Raw genomic sequence first — 22,079 nt, forward strand, 5'->3', positions numbered from 1 at the left:
GGAAAAGTTCAGATGACACCCAAAGTGGGAGCTATTGTATACATTCGAAGTAAGATTAACACAGGAGAACATTATGAAAGCAGCAGCTTTATTCAACCAACAATGATCTGTTAGAAATGCTTACAACTCCACGCAGAATGGAGGTAGCCCCATACTCCTGGAAATTATCCAGTTGGCATCCCTTTTCCTTAGTTCTTGTCCTTGACATCCTTTCTCTTTGGTTGAGGCTGTAGCTAACATTCTGTTTTTCCAACCCCACAGAGTCTTAGGTGAATACGTTCACGATGAAAGGTGTTAGAGAGAAGCACCCATCAGGTTCACAGGCCGGCCAGTGTATCGTTTAGAGATGTCAGCCTCAATCTGAAAGACAAAAGAACCCCATGTTAGGTGTCTTCAGTGCAGAACCACATGTTACGTGTAGTTCTGAAAAAATACACCTCTTCCTCTCATCTATTCTCTATAAATGCTATGCTTAGGGAGCAACTTGGAGAAGACCAGCAAGGGAGAGTGTCTCCTTGCTCTTGTTATGTTCTGTCTTTTCTTTAAAAGGGCCACTGCTTCTCCCTAATCCCTTCTACTCTTGCTAAGACCAGGAGGGAAATAACCTAACTTGTAGAAAATTAGAAATGGTAAAAAAGTGTGGACATTTGTGCAAACAAGGGGAGAAGTGGAGATGAATGGCAGCGGCACAACAGTGGTCATATTGCATTGCAATCTGTTCCTACTTCCTTACCCATGATTAAGACATACAGTATATTTTCTTCAGGGAAAGTAAAAGCAGGTTACCTACAAACTCAACTATTGTGTTTAAAGCTTCACTTCATTCAACATGACAGAATCTCATCTCCTGTTTGCCAGTTTTTCCTGCAAACTTCCTATAACATTCATTCATATAGTTGCTATAAATTCCATCACCAAGCATGTTATATGCTGCCACACATCTGAGATGGAACTGATCTACAGATTTTTTACAAAGGATGAACCTGGAGATAGGGTTGGAGACAGAAAGGTCCTAATCCTTGTGGCTTTCATTACACGCACCAGTTTCTGTAATTCTCTGGTCTTCTGCACAAGGATGTCCAGCTTTGGCTCCAGGCTAGCCTGTTCTTCCAGTGCCTCCTGCCGTTTCTTAATCATCAGATCCTTTTTCAGAAGCAACAGGTCAGCCTGTTTCAATTTCTGGTGAAGGAGCTCAGTCACACGATCCACATATCTAAACCACAAAACATCCATGAAACACCAGCAACAAAATTGTCACCACCAATGTTCATCCCACCCAGAATTCTTAAAACCGCAGTATTAGAAAAAGGCCCAAAAGACCACCCTGTCTAATCCCTTTCCCATCAGGCAAGACTGCCCTCTCCCCAACCTTAATTTTTGGAGTATGATTTACAGAACTGCTTAGCAACTCACAATGGATGGTATAGAAGTTAGTTATTTTATAGAAATTAAAAACAAATGTGGCAGCTTAAGAAAGAATGAAGCAGAATTCAGGAGATGTTCTACTCTGATATAGTTTCTGTGGAAGAAGGAACAGTTGTGAGGGCAAAAGAGGAGGGCAGGGGAAATGTACAAATGTACAAATGTACAAAGGGCACAATAGAAAAAGCTACACCGTTCTATTGTTTAGTATTCTATTGATTAGAATGATCCAGCAAACAGTTTGATATTAAAAGGTGTTTACACAAAAGTAAAATCCACATAGTATTCCAGTCAAGAACATTCTAGTTTGGGCCTACACCACCTGTGGCCCTCCAGGTGTTTTGGACTTTGTCTCCCAGAATTCCTGACCATTGGAAAAGATCTGATCTTTAAAAAGAATCACCCCAATTTTGGATTATTTGCACAGGTTCAGTTCTGTTGTGCATTATCAAATAATCAACAATGTAAGAATTTTTTCCAAGGAAAAATGTATGGGCTGCAATGCAAAGGTTCTTGTCTATAATACACATAAAGCAATGCAAAAATATAAAAGCATTCAAATACAAACTCTTTTAAAAGTTGTCATGGGTCTTGGGTGCACCAAAGTCTGATATCCACCATCACCATCTCAGGCCCCTTCCACACTCAACTGGATTATATGGCAGTGTGGACTCAGATAATCCAGTTCAAAGCAGATATTGTGGATTATCTGCCTTGATATTCTGGGTTATAGGGCCCTCACTCCAAACTAAAATCGCCTTAATTAAAGAGGACTTCAAAAGATTAGGAGACTGGAGCATGTAACCATAGAGGACACAGAAACCAACTCTGGAACACTGGGCCATTATTAGAAGCTTTGTAAATTTTGTAATAATGTCTAATTCCTCATGCCAATGAGATGAGAAACATATTCCATAATCAAATCCCAAGATCATCCTGAAATCCAAACTATAGATTGATTTTGAGACTATATGAAGTTTCAACATTGAAATTGCCAATCCACGTTACTAGCTCTCCCCAACCAATCTTTCTCATCTCCCTTCCCTTTCAATCTAGGTGGGATTAATGCTAATCTTTGCAATATCAACCTGAGCCTATAGAAGCTGGGTTTGAGTGGAGACATCTGTCAACTTTCTGGCCTCTTTGTGGTATGATTGGGTTCCTCTGACAGTGCCCCTAAAGAAGAGTGGTTAGATGGAAAGGAAAAGTATACCAACCTTGGGGAAGCAAGGATCATAAAAAGATGTTGCATCTTTAGACTGGTCAACTGTCCAAGAAGATGCTGGATAGTTGCCACCATGGCCTCCAATTTCTCTTTGGTCTGGTCTTGCAGGATGGGAGGAGCTTGTTGGAACTGGCTCACAGCTAAAATGTCGGCCTCTTCACTCGTCTCAACAATGCGCTGGGAAAGGAAGATCTCCAACTGAAGGAGGCAGAAGAAAAGAATAAAGTGAGAAAAGCAAGGTGCAATGGAGTAACAGAGGAAACCAATTATCCATGCCACTTCTGAACCAGAATCTACAAGCCTATGTGTCACACCCAAGGTGCATGGGCCAAATCTGGTTCACCATTTCATTTTATGTGGCCCTCCAAAGGCTGGATTATAACTCTTGTATTCCTCATCATTAGACATCATGGCTAGAGTTGTAATACATCAACATCTGGAAGGCTACAGTTTGTTCTTTTCAGTTAGGATAGCGGGATTAGAATTGAGGTACAGGGTTTGTGGATATGATGTCTCACTTTAAAACATTCTTTAACCTTTCTCCAACCACAAAGACACAAGTGCTGTTGAGTTGCAATTCCTATTATCCCCAGTCAGCATGGTGGATAATTAAAAGTGATGGGAGTTGCCGTTCAATAACATCTGGGGACCCAAATTAGGTAAAAACTACAGAGAACTGACCACTATGTAAAAAAAAATTATAGCTGGCCCCCTGTATCCATTGATTCTCTGTCCATGGATCTAACAACCCTTTGAAGGCAACCATAAGGCTGATGAGGCCTTTGATGAAAATGAGTTTGTCCGTCTTGTAGTAAAGGTAAAGGTTTCTCCTGACATTAAGTATACTTGTGTCCAACTCTGGGGGTTGATGCTCATCTCCATTTCTAAGCCGAAGAGCCAGCGTTGTCCGTAGACACCTCCAAGGTCATGTAGACAGCATGACTGCATGGAGCGCCGCTACCTTCCTGCAAAAGCGGTACCTATTGATCTACTCACATTTGCAGGTTTTAAATTGATAGGTTGGCAGAAGCTGGGGCTTATAGCGGGAGCTCACTCCGCTCCCCGGATTCAAACTGCTAACTTTTCGGTCTGCAAGCTTAGCAGCTAGGGGTTTAACCTACTGTGCTATCAGGGGCTCCATGTCAGTCCTATACTAGACCATAACTCAAGAACCTCTTATCAGTACTAAAGCTCAGTTTGAGAACATTCAGTGCTATGAAGAATGGAAGACTTCTGTGCCTAGACAGAATTCCTCACACTTTTAAAGCTGTGCTAAGCTTCCAAGCAAGAATGTTATTTTAAAAATCAATAATTGGTGGTTGTGAGAAACAGATATTCAATATGCTCTGGAGCAGAGAAGTTTTAGACCAAGGATGGACACTGTCTATCCCCTGGGTGGGATGCAGCCTGCCAGTTCCCCATTCAGTCTGCCTGCTTTTGCCTTAATCCTTCATCTGTCACCAATTAAATGCATTATTTAAAGCTAGGGGAGCTGTTCCATAAAGCTGACTTCTGGTTAGCGTCCCTCAAAGGTCTTGCATGGAACCCAGTAATTAGATGCAGGGGTACTGCGAAAAAGGAAATATAGCATGTATTTACCACACAGGGATGGGCTATGGTTGTTCTATCCTGACTAGTAGATTCCACATGGCACAAGAAACCTAAGCGAGACTTAACATCTTAAGGGAAGTTGGAGCAACAGGAGGCTGTAAAAGAGCAATTTGTTCCCAGTGGTCTGGAGCTGACATGAGCTTTGGTGTGGCCATATTGTCCCCTGCCCAAATATACCCTTTCCAACAGTGAAGGGTTGAAACATGGTAGTCTTCTAGCAGAAAGTTAGCAATCTTTCACATTTCAGTCAGTTCTTATCTTGGGCATTTCCCATGTTGGTGAGCAAGTACAGAGGAGCATGCGGCTCTCAGCATAAAGTGGGTCAGCTCCTCAAGGAAATATATTCTGCATGTCTGCAGAGGGATGTTTTCCCGTGTGCCCATGACTGCTTGCCTATGTGCAATCCCAGTGGCCAAAAGGGTTATCCATCCCAGCTGTGATACACTTCCATCATCATGGACTGAATGGTCAGAGTTTCACATGGCAAAAGAAAAATGTTTATCAACTGTTTTCAGCGTAACCTCACAAATCTATATACTATGGGAAATCTTTTCTTTTTTCCCTAGGGCTCATTCTCTGGGGTGGATTACCTGTTGTGGGCAGCAAGGGGGTGGGAGGGAAGGGATAAGGCTAGTGACAGATGGTGCTATTGATTTCTCCACTATTTCTGCCACTCCTTTTGCTATCACTGTCTTTCCTGTTCACGAGCAAAGAGCTTTCAGGGCAGTGGGAAGAGAGCCCTCTCTTCTCAGAGACCTGAAATGATAGCTTGCAGAGAATTTCTGAGGGCTAAAAACTGCCTGTCCTGATTTATTATTTTGTAGCTTTGGGTATGTAAAATCTGCATTACTTCAAATAAATATTGTAAGTGACTGAGGTGAGGTAGGATAGAGGACTGAGTTGCTGTGAGTTTTCCAGGCTGTATGTCCATGTTCCAGAAGCATTCTTTCCTGATGTTTTGCCAGCATCTATGGCAAGCATCCTCAGAGGTTGTGAGATCTGTTGGAAACCAGGCAAGTGGGGTTTATATATCTGTGGAATGTTCAGGGTTGGAAAAAGAACTCTTGTCTGTTTGTGGCAGGTGTGAATGTTGCAATTGGCTACCCTGATTAGCATTGAATAGCCTTTCATCTTCAAGGTTTATCTGCTTTCCAGACCTCACAACCTTTGAGGGTGCCTCCCATAGATGTTTCCAACAGACTTCACAACTTCTAAGGATGCCTGCCATAGATGCAGGTGAAACGTCAGGAAAGAATGCATCTGGAATATGGCCATACAGCCTGGAAAACTCACAGCAACCCAGTGATTCCGGCCATGAAAGCCTTTGACAACACGGGATACAGGACCATAGGACAAACTTTCACATTTTGTCTATTGCAATGCACACCAGTGACCCAAAAACGAAGCAGTTCATTTAGATTAATTTGGATGCCAAGAATCAAGATGATACATACACGATACACACACACTTTAGAACCATTGCTTACTAAGGTGATAAATCTATATCTGGTCTATAGCAAGTTTAAGAGACAAGTGGGTATTCTCTAAATAAAAAAAAATCTCTGCACAGAAGAACAGCTTGGTTGGGACAGAGGCTACCATCCCAATGAGACCTAGGCGTGTTTACTAATAAGTGGAAACAATGGCTTTTTGTTCTCCTTGTATAGACAAAAAACTCTGAAAGGAAGGAAAATTAAAAGCAAGAAGTGGGACCTTTAAGTCATAATATCCCTCATTGGGAAAAACAGGCAAAGCTTAACAAGTTCCTCTAATCCTTCCCAGTGGGGAAAAAAAGTAATGTGGGAAATATTTAGGGCAACAGAAGAAACAACTAGTGAATATAAAAAAGGTAGCAGTTAAATCAATCCAACATACTCATCATATTAGTTACATTTGTATCCTGTCTGTCCTTTATTGAGCTCCCAGCAGGATACCTGGCTCTCTTTCTCCCCACTTTTGTTTTCATAGCACTTATGAGGTAGGCCAAGCTAAAAGAAAGGGACTGGCCAAATATTACCCAAGTGAGTTTCATAAATCAGTAACAATTAGAATATGGATATCCCAAGCCCCAACCCGACACTTTAACCACCATACCATAATGGCTCTAAAGCTAGCACTACATAAAATCCTTTTACCTCCATGAGCTCATCAATGAACTGATTCCGGGTGTCTGGAGTTTCTAGGATGGTGAGAGCATCAGGTCCTTTTGCAATTCCCTCTGGGGCTGAAAGTGGAGAAAAGGAAGAAAACTAGAATTCGTTCATTATGAAATACCAAGTTATTCAGTCTTTCCTCTTCACTTTTATCCTCCCCTTCTCAAAAAAAAAAAATGGAGGAAAGACCCCATTCTAGAAATGAAGACTTCCATCTGATGGTTTTCCCCCAAAACATGCCCTACTAATGCTGCTACAATCTCAGTTATTTAAAGCTGGAATTCATATATTTGCACTTGAATTCTCATAATGCCACAGAACCAATGTATTACCACTGTCCAATGGAAGAAGCCTTCAACAGGTTGTAACTTTAAAAAGTAACTTCCCAAGCTATAGATTTTTGGATAAGTGTTCTGGGTATACATTCTACTTCAAAACATTTTTGTGGGGAAGCATATATCATATTAAGTAAAGGTTTTCCCCTGACATTAAGTCTCATTGTGTCCGACTCTGGGGGTTGGTGCTCATCTCCATTTCTAAGCCAAAGAGCCGGTGTTGTCCGTAGACACCTCCAAGGTCATGTGGCTGGCTTGACTGCATGGAGCGCCGTTACCTTCCTGCCAGAGCAGTACCTATTGATCTATTCACATTTGCATGTTTTCTAACTGCGAGGTTGGAAGAAGCTGGGGCTAACAGCAGGAGCTCACCCTGCTTCCAGATTTGAACCGCCGACCTTCCAGTCAGCAAGTTCAGCAGCTCAGTGGTTTAACCCACTGTGTCACTAGGGGCTCTCTATATATTAAATTAAAAAGGTAGTGGCAAAATATTTCTTTATTTTTGGTTCTGTTTGTAATCTTCCATTATATAGCTAAAAAAAACCCAATACAATACAGAATCTGCTCATTTCAGTTTGCCTTTGAAAACAAATATTGACATGTAAGTTTGCAGATGCAAATCCGCTTGTGAGCAGACCAGCTTCTACTGCTAATTTGAAACTAGAAAGAAGGAAGTTTGCATGGAAATATTCTGAATTGACAAGTACATGAGTATATATCACTACAGCAGACAAAAAACAGCAAAGAAAAGAAAAGAATTCAAATAAATTAAGCAAGGGAGGAAGTAGTATTGAAAACAGATTGGTCAATGAGAAGGGCCCATTGATGGAGAAGGAAATTTATATCCAACAGCGCCCTCTTGTGTCTGACATTAATATCTATTTTTCTTCTAATTCTCTCACTCCATATACGCCCCAGGTGGTGCAGTGGATTAAACCCTTGTGCCCGCAGGACTGATGACTTGAAGGTTCGGTTGCTGACCAGAAGGTTACCGGTTCGAATCCAACCCGAGAAGGGTACGGATGAGCTTCCTCTATCAGCTCCAGCTCCATGCAGGACATGAGAGAAACCTCCCACAAGGATGGTAAAAACATCAAAACATCCCGGTGTCCCAATTCTCTCACACCAGAAGCGACTTGCAGTTTCTCAAGTCACTCCTGACACATAAAAAAACAAAACCTCCATATATGAAGGGTGAGCCTCCAAAATGTTGCTAAATCATCAGCATTCCTTACCATTAAAAATGTTGGCTGCACCATATGAGAGATACCATCCAACAATTATCTGGAGGGCCACACTTTGCCCTTTTCTGACATATAGGTTAAATAAGGGCACAATTCCATGTGATATTTGCTGAGATATCATCCATACAGGAGTTCACAGTGGTGTGGCGGGTTAAACCACTGAGCTGCTGAACTTGCTGACCGAAGGTTGGTGGTTCGAATCTGGGGAATGGGATGAGTTCTCACTGTTAGCCCCAGCTTCTGCCAACCTAAGGTAAAGGTAAAGGTTTCCCCTGACGTTATGTCCAGTTGTGACCGACTCTGGGGGTTGGTGCTCATCTCCATTTCAAAGCTGAAGAGCCGACGTTGTCCATAGACATCTCCTGGTCATGTAGCCTGCATGACTGCATGGAGCGCCGTTACCTTCCCACCAGAGCAGTACCTATTGATCTACTCACATTTGCATGCTTTCGAACTGATAGGTTGACAGGAGCTGGGACTAACAGCGGGCGCTCATTCGGCTCCCGGGATTTGAACCTGGGACCTTTTGGTCCGCAAGTTCAGCAGCTCAGCGCTTTAACACACTGTGCCAAACTAGCAGTTTGAAAACATGCAAATTTGAGTATATCAATAGGTACTGCTCCGGTGGGAAGGTAACTGCGCTCCATGCAGTCATGCCGGCCACATGACCTTGGAGGTGTCTACGGACAACATTGGCTCTTCGGCTTAGAAATTGAGATGAGCACCAACCCCCAGAGTTGGGCACAATTAGATTTAATGTCAAGGGGAAACCTATACCTTTACCTTACCACTCATACAGAAGCAGAGGAAGAATCTCAAGTTTTCCATCATTCTTATGGTGAAGGTCTGACAGAAAATGCTTCTGCATTTCAGAAAGGAGAGATCTTCTTTAATGCAGCCTACAGAATCTACGTTCTGGGCTATAACAGGTCAAATCTGATCTGTCTCTAGAAACATTAACTGTTAAGTCTTGGCCAATTTTACATTTTAGTGACTGCACATATTTTGTTCTTCTAAAATGTGGTGTGTTGTCTTCAATTCTTATTGTCTTGAATTCATGAGTTTATTATTCACCATCCAGTCTTATTTTATAGAACATTTCTCCCTGATCCAGCTCTGTACATGTGAGTATCCACTTCATTCAGGCAAAAGCACTTACCATCACTGCTAGCCTCCATCACCACAATCTGAGCAGCAGCCTCTTCGGTCTGATCTCCCCAGTCTATGCCAGCAGCACTGCTCTCCTAAGGCAGGGAAAACCAGACTATACTATGCAGGGACCCCATGAAAGTGGGAGGAAATTCAATAAAAATATTGCTTTTGAAAAAAAAACCCTAAGAGAACACTACTCTAAAAACCTCTAAACCCTCCAGCACAATTATATGCTAATTTCTGTGCTGGAGGACCTAGGATTTAGGCATGAGCAAACTTCGGCCCTCCAGATGTTTGACTTTCAACTCTCACAATTCCTAACAACTGGTAGGCTGTTAGGAATTGTGGGAGTTGAAGTCCAAAACACCTGGAAGGCCAAAGTTTGCCCATGCCTGACCTAGAAGTTCCTAGAGATAACATGTTCATCAAATTCATGAATCATCAAATCTGCACCAGTTAAACCCACAAATGCGGAGAGCCAATTGTACTCTAATGGCTGTCATTCTGTAGATCTTGAAGTGTAAACAGCTCTGATCACATTGTATGACATTATGTAAAAATTAGTAACCAAACCACTCCAGAAACATCCCCTTCAATTCATACATATCAAGAGGCAAACTGGCTTACTCACAGGAGCTGGCTCTTATATGTACAAAAGAAAACACTAAGAAGAGACTTTTGATTTATTATTTGTGGTAGTAATATAGCTAGCTGGCTACACAACCTAATATTTGGATGAAAGGGTTTCCTTAATGTTTACTTCAGGACCATCCAAAGGATTTACGAATGGGAGGCTAGATATGATGTTGGAGCTCTACTGCTATCCTCTACACAAACTTACAAACATGTGGATGCTCTGATGAGTGATAAAGCAGGTAGAAAAAGTGGGGTATAAATAACAACAACAACAGAAGTCAATGGGACACAAGGAATGAAGGAAGAGGGCTTTTGCTTTGTAGGATCCAAAGTATACCAATCCAATTGCCTACTTCTCTTGGGCTAACAGTCTGTTTTCCTGGGCAAAAAACCCTGAAGCTCAGACAAGCACCAATTAAATGTAGAGGCAGAGAAAACACTCACTTGAGTTTCAGACTCCAAAGAAATCCCCCAGTCTATGTCATCACTTGTTCCTTCAACTGAGATGCCATAATCGTCTGTTACAGAGGCAGATGGTGGCTCTGCTCCAAAGTCACCCCAGTCTATCTGTAACCAAAAAAGGAAGTAGAAACCATGTTATATTGCAGAAACCAACATTTGGCAAATGAATTTGGATGTTTCACCTTAGTAAGTGTCCTAAGTCAAAGTTAATATTGCAGATGGCTTAATAATAATAATAATAATAATAATAATAATAATAATAATAATAATAATAATAATAATAATAATGTATTTCTAAATCCAACCTCTCTCCCCGGAGGAACTCAGGGCAGCTTCCAATACAACAATGGTTTTTGTTATTTCCTCCAACAATTGTGCCACTCTAATATTCATTTATTTGATGTATCCTGCCTTTCTCTCAATATAGCACCCGAGACAGCTCACAAATAATGATTTTAAATTCCTGTGATAAACATGAACATGCACACAGAGTGTACCATTTTTTCAGCACCAGGCATTTTTTCCTCTTCTTTCTGAGAACTAGGGAACCTTTAATTCTATTTTTCATTTCTATACAAGTTGATGGATGATTTTAAAAGATACATTGAAAATCTTCATGTTTAATGAGTATGTCATTGAATAAAAATAAAACCCTGTTTTATTTTATAACAAACTATTTTGGGACTCTGGTTGTGTGCAACAATGCACAAACCTCATGAGCAAGATTAATAATTACATATAATAATAGACTTATAGATTTATTGAGACACAGGCACAAATTGCATTTCAATCTTTACCCCATAGTTTAAAAAAACCCCCACTTTGTTTAGGTCCTTAATACTCTCACTTCGAAGAAGTACTGCATTATCAGGTGTTATATATTTAGAAATCTTGTACATTTCGTTGCATCCACTTTGATCCCCTCCACCAAATGAACATACCGCTGCCTCATCCTCTGTCTCTTCTTTCACTTCTTCTGTCTTCGGCCGTTCTACTGAAGTTGGCTTGACTCCTCTCCTCCATTCAAAAATAGTTGTGTTGCCCCGAACCTGCATATGTCTGAGTAATGGGACCACTTGCTCTGTGGAACTAGAATGCAAAAAGAGAACATCCAAGTTATCAAACAAAGCTAAAGCATCTCAAAGCTTGTCTCTTTCTTACAATTGTTATAAAGACTGAAACTTGCTATTGCTAGAAAACCAAGGTGACTAGCTCTGTCTCATGAATACAGTATATATAGTGGTCAGAATGCTGGACTTTGACCTAGGAGATCCAGGTTCAAGTCCCCACTAAGTCGTGAGACTCCAGTGGGTTATCCTGGGTCAGTCACCCTCTTTCAGCCTAATCATGTTCTATGGAGGAAATAGGATTGATATTGTATTGGTTTTTAATTCCTTCTCCACAGCTATACTCACATAACACAAAGGAGTTTAAAAACACAAAGATCTTTCATTGTTAAATGAAGCTATGGTAATGGAAGTCTGTCACTGTGGCTGTACCTCATATTTTGAAATTCAACCCTCATCCCACTTTAGAAACCAGGCAACCACACCAAAATCTGCACCCCACTTTCCAGCTCTGAAGTGCTGGAAAGTGGGATGTCAGTCTTCTCCTGCTGGTGACACATGAAGAACAGCAGCACAACTACATTTCACACCATGATTCACTTGGCAAGAGGAGGCTAGACACATCACCACAGAGCCCCCCCCCCCCCCCCACCATTCTCCAGCACTTTGGTGCGGCTTTGGTAAGTGTAGCTAATTCTGTAATGATCCATGATTGTAGATGTGAATTATAATATTTACAGTGTTATCAGTATGGCTTATAACATTGTAAATATATAACAGGATGTCACCCAATATTTAAATAAATAATTATCTATAAATTATTATCTGTAAAACAAAATAATATGTAACAAAATAACAAAAAACCTCAAAACATTATTTTAAAGAAAAATGCACATCATGACATGCTGAATCCACTCACAAGTGAGTAGTCGTGGATTGATACTTCGCTACCCAGAACATGAATAATTGCTTATGTTATGAATGGTTTTAAATCACTATGTTCATAATTCGTAAAAATAATTTGCCATGCTCTGGAATGCAGAGCAAAATACTACAATATACTACAAAATAAATATACTAATACATAGCAAGACAGTAACTAACCAAAATGAATTAATGTACTAGCACCTTACTTGTCACATACAAATTGTACACAGGCTTGGTAGAGGTCGATGGCTTCTGAAAGCCCACTGGCACCTGTCCCGATCTCATTGAGCTGTGATGGCAGGTCTTTCACCAAGGCCACAAGCTCCCGGTGCACATTATCCCCCTAAGAATACAGAAGCAAAGGGCTGCATGAGGAGTGGTACTTTCAACATGAGGTTTGCCTAAGCCCACTGTATGATCAGGAACTATCTTTTGAAATGGACTGTGCACTTCCTCTTTTTTAAAACAATACTACCGAAGTCCACAGTCTTAGTGGAAAACACCACAAAATCTTTGTGTACCATAGGTCCCCTCTGCTAAACTATGCACTCTGGAGATATACACAATCATGTGTATTTCTAATGATAGACTGAGGTAGGGTATGGTGGGCAACATATGGGCCTTGAGATGTCACTGGATTGCAATTCACAGCATTTCTTAGCACTGGCTTTGGAGAGTTGCATTTCCACAAGATTCTGCCCGCCCCAAGATTAAGGAGACATAGTTAAGGGCTTAACCAGAAGTAGTATTCTGCCATTATTCTCAAAACAGACATGTATGGTGTGGGATATCTACAGTACTCTGTACCATAATTCCATACTGTTTGCAGGAAGTATAGAAGCGCTCCCTCATCTCAGTGGCCGCCAACTGGCACTCTTCCTCTTTGCGACTATATTCCTGCTGGAGTTGCTGGCATTTACTAATCTGCTTTTTGAGAGAAGGGATCTCATAGTTCACATTTCGCACCAGAAGGCTTGCCAGTTCCACTGTGGGGAGGAAAACATTGGGAAACAAACATGTGTGAATGACTATGCTTTAACTTACCATGACTTTCTCACATTGTACCAAATTCTAGAACATTCCTTGAAAAATATAGTAACTGCTCTTCTCTACAGGAGGGTGATCCACATTAGTGAATGCAAATGATAACATAAGTTAACTTATAAAAAGTTGTTCGCATGAGACATTACAGCTCATGTCCATTGATTTTGAAATGTAATGTTAAATCTTCTTCCCTTCCTGCTACATCTAGATCAGGCATGGGCAAACTTTGGCCCTCCAGGTATTTTGGACTTCAACTCATAAGGCTGTTAGGAATTGTGGGAGTTGAAGTCCAAAACACCTGGAGGGCTAAAGTCTGCCGATGCCTGTTCTAGACTCTTAAGAGTAAATGTAAAAGAACAGCCAAAATCCTGTTGGTGTGTTGTGTCATTCAACTCGAGTGGAAATTAGAATTGTGCAGTTACACACATAATGGCAATTCCAGTAGACGATTGCCATTATTTATTGCATAGCAGATCTGACAAAGTTCTGCTTGTGAGGAGACTGATACACAATGGTCCTTATGCATCACTCCAATGCACATCAGGGCCCAATATGAAAATGGCACTTTTGCCAGTGTCCCATTATGCATCTTCACAAATCAAGAACTGCGTTTCTTAATACCTCTTGTATGTAGCTAGGTATATGTAGAGTTACATTCCATAAAAGGTCATATAGGACTGCAATGTAATTCTTTCTAAAGCTATGTAGGACATCTCTGACCCATCAAGTTATACGGGTTTATTGACTTCCTGTACCAATTGCAGCACTATTATGTACTTTAGCCACCACGAGTCCCTTTTGGGAGATAGTGGCGGGATATTAATAAAGTTGTTGGTTTTGTTGTTGTTGTTATTATTATTATTATTCATGCCATCTAGGTATCATTAGCCTCCTGAAAGTTTTGGTCTCAGTCTTAGGCCCTTTTTGGCTCTGAAAGTCATAGGTAGCCCTCTCTTCAGACTGATCCCACAGTTCCAACCCTCAGGTCCTGTCACTCACCCTACCCCCTTTTCCCTTCTTAATCCTTCAAGGGCCTCAAGGTGATCCTTAAGTGGACCAGGGGCTGTATTGTTCAATGGGCCCACTTTTGTAAGTGGAACTAGATTAACTATTAGTAAGAACAGCCAAACACATTTTTTTTTAAACTAGAAGTTTATTAAGGCTTATTATTTAGATAACACATTCACCCTGAATGGTAAAATCTTTCATATCTCATCAAAGCCCTATTCACTTCCCCCTCTGCCTGACTGTCCTGCTCTCCCCTATCTCTAGGCCATTCTTCCCCTATCTGCCTTCCAGCAAAGACAAGCCTCAAGTTTTGTATCATTTCTCTTTTATACCCCCCCCCCCCCCACCCCACTTAATAATACTTCCTGAGCTGTGGCACTAAGCTTGCCTAACTTCTCCGTTCATGTTAATATCACCAGGATTCCTCACTCATGAATGCCTCATTCACATATACTCCCAAATAGTAATTTGTCCTTACAGAAAACCTAGCGGATCTGGGATCCAAGGGAAGGCTATGAAGTCCTCTGTAAAGCTATACATGGTTAACATCTGTATACAAACTGTTTTTAACAAAAACAAGTGCTGTACTGGAGTGGTCACAATAAAAAAGTCACAAGATGGTGAGCCTTGACTGTAGAAGTATGTTGTCTGTGTCTCACTGTTACACCTATGTGGCATTTCTGTGCCTTCCACAGAAATTAGCTTACCTAAGTACGTATTGTCTTTTTCATACAGTGATACAATTTCTTGCCAGTCCTGTAAGTGGATAGAAAAGAGAGACAAAGCTAATTAGTCTACAGGGCAGTGTAATCTAAGCCTGTAGCTAAGGAGAGCCATAACGTTACTCTTTTGGGTTATGAATAAAAGTACCTAATACATTTTGCTTTCTCAGCCAAAGAACATGTTGGAAATAGCAACCTCCTTCAATCATCCACTAGTAATTTGTTTGTATATGGATCTTTCGGCACTCCAGAGCAAGAACAGATATCTGCCCTCCCAATTTCGGGAGGCTCCCCAAAAATGGATCAGGGCTCCCCACCGAAAGCCGGGACATGAAATGGGTGAAGTTTTATCCCGAAAGCACAACTCTAAGTGAGAAAAGCTGAATAAAAAGCTAATTATCCCAACTCTTTATTTAAATGTTTTCTATGCTGAATTTTCAAAGTTTCAGGGGATATGTGGACACCAAAAACCTATGGCATGAGATCTTCTAGGGAAGAAGTTTTCTGGGCTCAGCATCTCGTTTTGTTGTTTACTTTTGTAGTAGGACCCATTTAATGCCTGTCTGGGTTTTAGTAAAAATTTACACCTGAAACCTACTCATTCTTTCTATATAACATTTGTTGTAAGCTCTTGAGAAATGGCAAGGAATGGGGAAGACATCCTGATAAAAGAAACTAGGACAATGCCAACGATGTGGGAGTCACTTCCTGAAATGGAATGCTAGAGAGGAAGCTCCCATGCTCACTGACCTTCATTCGCTGAGAAGAATAACGACCAAAGATGTTTTTAGTGGAAGCTTCTGTCCCCCTAAGTATCTCCACAATCCTCAGGCAGTGAAAATAGTGAATATCTAAAATGACAAAGAAAGCTGTTAGATTCTGCTCTGTGTCTTTCATTTTTGATCCCAACAAGGCTGAGAAGTTCCAAACACTTGGTGAGCTTGACACCTTGAAATACAATTTGAAATCTTTCTAGTTAACAGTTTCTTTAAATACTCACAGGAACCAGAAAGAAGCTGCTTTATTTCTTCATTTTCTGGCATGTCTTGGATGGCGGCAGCAATCTTCTCACGGACAGTCCGGACTTGACCCTGCCATTTCAGGTTGCAGTGTCGCCTGTCCACTAGCCAATCTGCAGGAAAAATAGGGATTCACATTACATACCTAACAGAAAGACCAATGCCTCAGGAATGGCTAGGCAAAACAGCAAATGACACTTCCACCAACCCAAATTAATTTTTGAGCTATTTATTTTCAGACATGACTTAGAAAACCCCACAAGCACTTCCCACATCTCCTGTATGAAAATACAATAATTATAAAATTAATAAACAAAATATCACAATCCAATTTCTGCTTTGTTTTTTTTTCTGATAAGGTTGGTTATGAACTCCATATTTGAAAATAATGTAGGGAGAAAGGATCATTTTCCAATAAGGGTCAACTTTGAAGTCAAAGCTTTCCAAGCATTTCATATTGGTGACACACCTTTTTTGGAGATGCATCATTCACAACATATACCAGCAAAGCAGAAGTTAACCAACCCCTTTATAAGAGATAGTATGCATACATAAACTGTAATAATGAAATATACGAGGACACAACATGTCTCATGAAAATGTTTTCTACATATATTTTTAAAAAATGATTTATTGCTAATTTCACATAGATTCAGTAGTTTCTTTTTCATTTGTGTGACACACCTACACACTGCAGCTGACACACTAATGTATAATGACAGTTTGGAAAGCTGTGCTTTAAGTTAAAGTCCCCATCCATAAATGAAACTAAGGCCGGATTGTTGTGAGTTTTCCAGGCTGTATGGCCATGTTCCAGAAGCATTCTCTCCTGACGTTTCACCCACATCTATGGCAGCCATCCTCAGAGGTTGTGAGGTCTGTTGGAAACTAGACAAGTGCGGTTATTTATTTATCTGTGGAATGTCCAGGGTGGGAGAAAAAACTCTTGACTGTTTGAGGTATGTGCGAATGTTGCATTTGGCCAGCTTGATTAGAACTGAATAGCCTTGCAGCTTCAAAGCCTGGCTGCTTTCTGCATAGGGGAATCCTTTGTGGGAGGTGTTTCCTGGCCCTCATTGTTTCCTGTCTGGAATTCCAGGGCCATGAAAGCCTTTGACAACACATTGAAACTAAGGCCCCTTCTATACTGCCATATAAAATCCAGATTATCTGCTTTGAACTGGATTATATGGCAGTGTTGACTCATATAATGCAGTCCAAAGCAGATAATGTGGATTATCTGATTTGAGAATCTGGGTTATATGGCAGTGTAGAAGGGGCCCAAAGTCAGCATAAGATAGAGCAGCTGTTTACTTTCAATTATTATTAGTTATTGTTATTATTATTATTATTAACTTTTTTCTATTTCATCTTTCTCCCCATAGGGGCTCCTTAACATGAGACATGCCAATAAAATGTTAAAATATGGCAAATACAAAGATTAAAAACAATTATTCTTCAATGTACACAAAGATTAAGGGTAAAAGAAACATACCAAGCAATTTGCTCGTCTGTATATCAATTGGTAAGTTCTGATAGTCCTGTTGAAATAGAAACAAAGAAAGAATGAATTACCCCAAGATTTTTTTTCAGGTGTTTGTTTAGATATTTCCATTGAGTTATGAAAGACATATTACACATATCTGGAGTACCATTGGCTGCAAGAGTTGCTAGACCTAAAACAAGAGAAAATTTGCATAGATGTTGCTTTAGCTGAAATTCCCCTTTCCTATCACAACTATTAAAGGGAATTTTCACTAGCATTTCTAGATATCACTGATATATTACTTATTTACAGACATATCTCTCCTCAAAATGTCACCATGTTTAATGGCGGGCTAAAACTTTTTTATTCAGGCAGGCTTTTAAAGAAGAAATTTTGGAAGACACAGACAGGGGCTGTTGTGTGGTGCTTTTATGTATTTTAAATAGGCTTCAATACTTTTGACTATTATTATTTATTTATTATTTAGAGTATTTATATTCCACCTTCTGACCCCAAAGGGGACTCAGGGCGGATCACAGAACACATACAGAGCAAACATTCAATGCCGATTATAACAATGACAAAACATATACTGTACAACAGATAGATGTGTATGTAGGCTTTCCCATCTTTTGGCATCTTTGGAGGCTGTGCTTAGTTCCGGCCACTGCGGGTGCTGTCACTCCATCTCCCTGCCAAAGAGCTTTCTTTGTTCATAAACTTCCTCCTTTTTCTGATTGAAATGCTGAGCCTAAATACCTCCCCGCTTTAATGCGGTTCTTATTTATCTACTCACATTTGTTTTCAAACTGCTAGTTAGGCAGAAGCTGGGCTAAAGGTCAGGAGCTCATCCTGACCTGGGATTCGAACTCTCAATCTTCTGGTTGGGAAGATTTATTGTAGCTTGTGATTAACCTGCTGTGCTAAAGCCCGGTTGACTATTCATTTTTAGTTAGCTCTAGGTTTAATTCCCACTGAGTGCCTATAGCCATTAGGCTTTAATTATATATTATACAGCACCGTTTACCACTTTGAATCTTGTTAAGAGAAAAAAAAGCCGTATATAAATAATAAAACTAATTGGGTTGCTGTGAGTTTTCTGGGCTGTATGGCCATGTGTCAGAAGCATTCTCTCCTAACGTTTCACCCACATCTATGGCAAGCACCCCTCTTCCAGACTCGAGTCTGGAAGGGGGATGCTTGCCATAGATGTGGGTGAAACGTCAGGAGAGAATGCTTCTGGATCATGGCCATACAGCCCAGAAAACCCGCAGCAACCCAGTGATTCCGGCCATGAAACACAATAACAATAACTCTACAAACACATAGCAGCACATAATAGTTTCATAGATAGAATTTGGAGAGAACCATAGTTTCAAAACACATTAATAAACTTATAATGGAAATTTCCTGATTTCTTTCTTCCAAGGAGACAAAAGTTAAGGCACTAAGGTGATAATTATATTAGGGTCATGGTTGGAATAAATGAGAATACTCATTATGTTATTTGGTAGAGACCAAAGGAAGATGACAGAAAGGATAAGCTCATGACAAAGTTTAGTTCAAGGGTTCATCTACATTGTAGAATTAATGCAGTTCGATACTACTTTAACTGCCTTGGCTCTACTGCCATGGGATCATAGACCCCAGCCAAGGATGGAAATGGTTGCTTAGCAACGCAAGTAGACCCTCCCACCCGCACCCACGTCCCTTTACTATTAAAACCCCTTCCCCACCTGCATGGTCTCAGGCGCATCCGACGTCAAAAGGACTTGCTCCAGTCACGACTCCGCCCTTCCGCATCGGCAACCAATCGCTAGAGACGCTGGGCCGCGTTCTAACGCCGCAGCCAATCACAAAGGCGCGCTCTACAGCTCAATACCCACCCATTTTGCGAAATGAAATGAAGGCGCTGCAAAAGGCCACGCATCCTTCTTTTCCTGATTGGCTAGTGGAACCCTCCAATGAGAAAGGCAAGAGGGGAAAGAATCAGTAACAGCAACAAGCCAGCAGGTGGCGCTGTAGAACAACATAGGTTGAGCGTCTGAAGAGTCGCAGCTTTGAATGAATAATTCAGGCATGAATCTGCACGCGTGATTGTAGATCAACACCAGGAGCCAAATAAATCAGTCTTAACCAAGGGCAGGATTAGTGACCAGAGAAGAGATTGCAAGTGAGGCCCCTTTTGCGCTGCCATATAATCCAGATTATCAAATCAAATAATCTACATTATCTGCTCTGAACTGGATTATATAAATCAACACTGCCACTTAATCCAGTTCATAGTAGATAATCTGGATTTTATATAGCAGTGTAGATGGAGCCTGGGAAATTTAAGTCAGGCTACGAGGTCATCGACTCTATATGATGAACACCTTATTCTGCCACTACTCTTAATCCACTATAGGGGTGCGTCTACATTAATTGATGCAGTTTTTGTGTGTGTCAGGAGCGATTTGAGAAAGGGCAAGTCACTTCTGGTGTGAAAGAGTTGGCCGTCTGCAAGGATGTTGCCCAGGGGACGCCAGGATGTTCTGATGTTTTACCATCCTTGTGGGAGGTCTCGCTTATGTCCACGCATGGGAAGCTGGAGCTGACAGAGGGAGCTCACCTGCTCTCCACCGACCTGTCAGTCAGCAGTCCTGCCGGCACAAGAGTTTAATCCATTGCGCCACTGGTGGCAGTTCAACACCACTTTAACTGCAATGGCTCAATGCTATGGAATTAGGGGGTTTTGGTGAGGCATTAGAGCTATTTGGCAGGGATGGATGGAGAACTTGTAAAACTACAATTCCCATTATTCCATAGCATTGAGCCATGGCGGTTAAAGTGGTGTCAAACTGAATTAATTCCACAGTGTAGAAGTACCTTTTGTTATACTCTGGCTATGTGACATTAACGTGACCTTGCACCGGTCACTTTTCTTTAACCTGGGCCCCCTCAACGGGATGATCTGAGTGAAGGGGAAATAAAAGTTCCTTGTCCTACTATATCTTTATTTCAGGAAACAGAAATAGACACAATAGGTTATTAATTTAAAATAAAAAAACATTGGAAGCTCGGTCTTCTGTCCGGAATTGTACTTCTCACTTCTTTGTCCCAAACCTGTTGAAGCTGGTTGACATACGTAACTCACTGGTGACAACTGTATACATGCCAGGGATAGTTTCACCCTGTTATCACTATATACAAGTTATACTGTACAAGTAATTTGTCTTATAACGTGTTGCCTCAATTCCTAAGTTGTTGGACTTAACACTGCGCCCATTGGCGGAGGAGGAGAAAGATCTTGTAAAACTACATGATTCCATCATATTGAGCCATGGCAATTAAAGTGGGGTTAAATTGCACTAATTCTACAGTGTAGATACACCCCTCAACTTATATCCCCATACCAAAAAAGGGAAACGCTAAAGAATGCTCAAACTTTCGTACAGTGGCACTTATTTCACATGCCAGTAAAGTAATGCTCAAGATCCTGCAAGGCAGACTCCAGCAATACATGGAGCGAGAGTTGCCTGATGTACAAGCTGGGTTTAAAAAAGGCAGAGGAATGAGTAGACCAAATTGCCAATATCCGCTGGATAATGTAGGAAGCCAGGGAGTTTCAGAAAAACATCTATTTTTGTTTCATTGACTATTCTAAAGCCTTTGACTATGTGGATCATAATAAACTGTGGCCAGTTCTTGGTGATGTGGGGATACCAAGTCACCTTGTTTGTCTCCTGAGAAATCTGTATAAAGACCAAGTAGCTACAGTAAGAACAGACCACGGAACAACAGACTGGTTCAAGATTGGGAAAGGAATACGGCAGAGTTATATACTCTCACCCTATCTATTCAACTTGTATGCAGAACACATCATGCGACGTGCGGGGCTTGACAAATCCAAGGTTGGAGTTAAAATTGCTGCAAGAAACATTAACAACCGTAGATATGCAGATAATACCACTCTGATGGTTGAAAGTGAGGAGCTGAGAAGCCTCATAACCAAGGTGAAAGAAGAAAGAACAAAAGCTGGGTTGCAGTTAAACATAAAAAAGCAAGATTATGGCAACCAGAATTATTGATAACTGGCAAATAGAGGGAGAAATAGTGGAGGACTTTGTATTTCTAGGCATGAAAATTACTGCAGACATAGACTGCAGCCAGGAATCAGAAGAGGTTTACTTCCTGGGAAGAGAGCAATGACGAATCTTGATAAAAGAATTCAGAGTAGCGACATCACACTGGTAATGAAGGTCTGCATAGTTCAAGCAATGGTTTTTATTTATTTTATTTAATAAATAAACATAGTGAGAAGGCAGGAAAGCTTGGAGAAGATCATGATGCTGGGGAAAATGGAAGGAAAAGGGAAGAGGGGTCAGTCAAGGTGGATGGATGTTATCCTTGAAGTGAGTGACTGGCTTGACCTTGAAGGAACTGGGGGTGGCAACGGCAGATAGGGAGCTCTGGCATGGGCTGGTCCATGAGGTCAAGAAGAGTCGGAAGTGACTGAACAAAGAAACAACAAAGATACACCCCAAATCGCCAAGGATTTTCTGAGGCACACTTGTCTAACAGTCC

General features: G+C 41.0%; 1 protein-coding gene across 3 annotated transcripts; it reads right to left on the reverse strand.

Annotated features, from left to right (window-relative positions):
- Positions 1-67: 67 nt before the first annotated feature.
- On the reverse strand, positions 68-19,339 carry cdk5rap3 (CDK5 regulatory subunit associated protein 3). Of its 3 annotated transcripts, none has more exons than XM_062984429.1 (14): positions 19,250-19,339; positions 17,523-17,559; positions 16,009-16,140; positions 15,759-15,859; positions 14,994-15,042; positions 13,042-13,220; positions 12,441-12,577; positions 11,182-11,329; positions 10,223-10,345; positions 9,150-9,234; positions 6,394-6,482; positions 2,640-2,845; positions 1,042-1,213; positions 68-360 (listed from the first exon to the last, which is right to left on the reverse strand). In XM_062984429.1, the coding sequence occupies exons 1-14, from the start codon at positions 19,253-19,255 to the stop codon at positions 295-297; spliced, it is 1,530 nt and encodes a 509-aa protein (XP_062840499.1). In that variant the 5' UTR covers positions 19,256-19,339; the 3' UTR covers positions 68-294. The 3 variants fall into 3 exon arrangements, with proteins under 3 accessions (XP_062840499.1, XP_003222653.1, XP_008111664.1); XM_003222605.4 differs by having other exon boundaries at positions 17,523-17,568; positions 19,250-19,332; XM_008113457.3 differs by lacking the exon at positions 17,523-17,559 and having other exon boundaries at positions 19,250-19,319.
- Positions 19,340-22,079: the final 2,740 nt, after the last annotated feature.

Source organism: Anolis carolinensis, chromosome 6 (assembly GCF_035594765.1).
Source record: "Anolis carolinensis isolate JA03-04 chromosome 6, rAnoCar3.1.pri, whole genome shotgun sequence".
Lineage (NCBI taxonomy): Eukaryota > Metazoa > Chordata > Lepidosauria > Squamata > Dactyloidae > Anolis > Anolis carolinensis.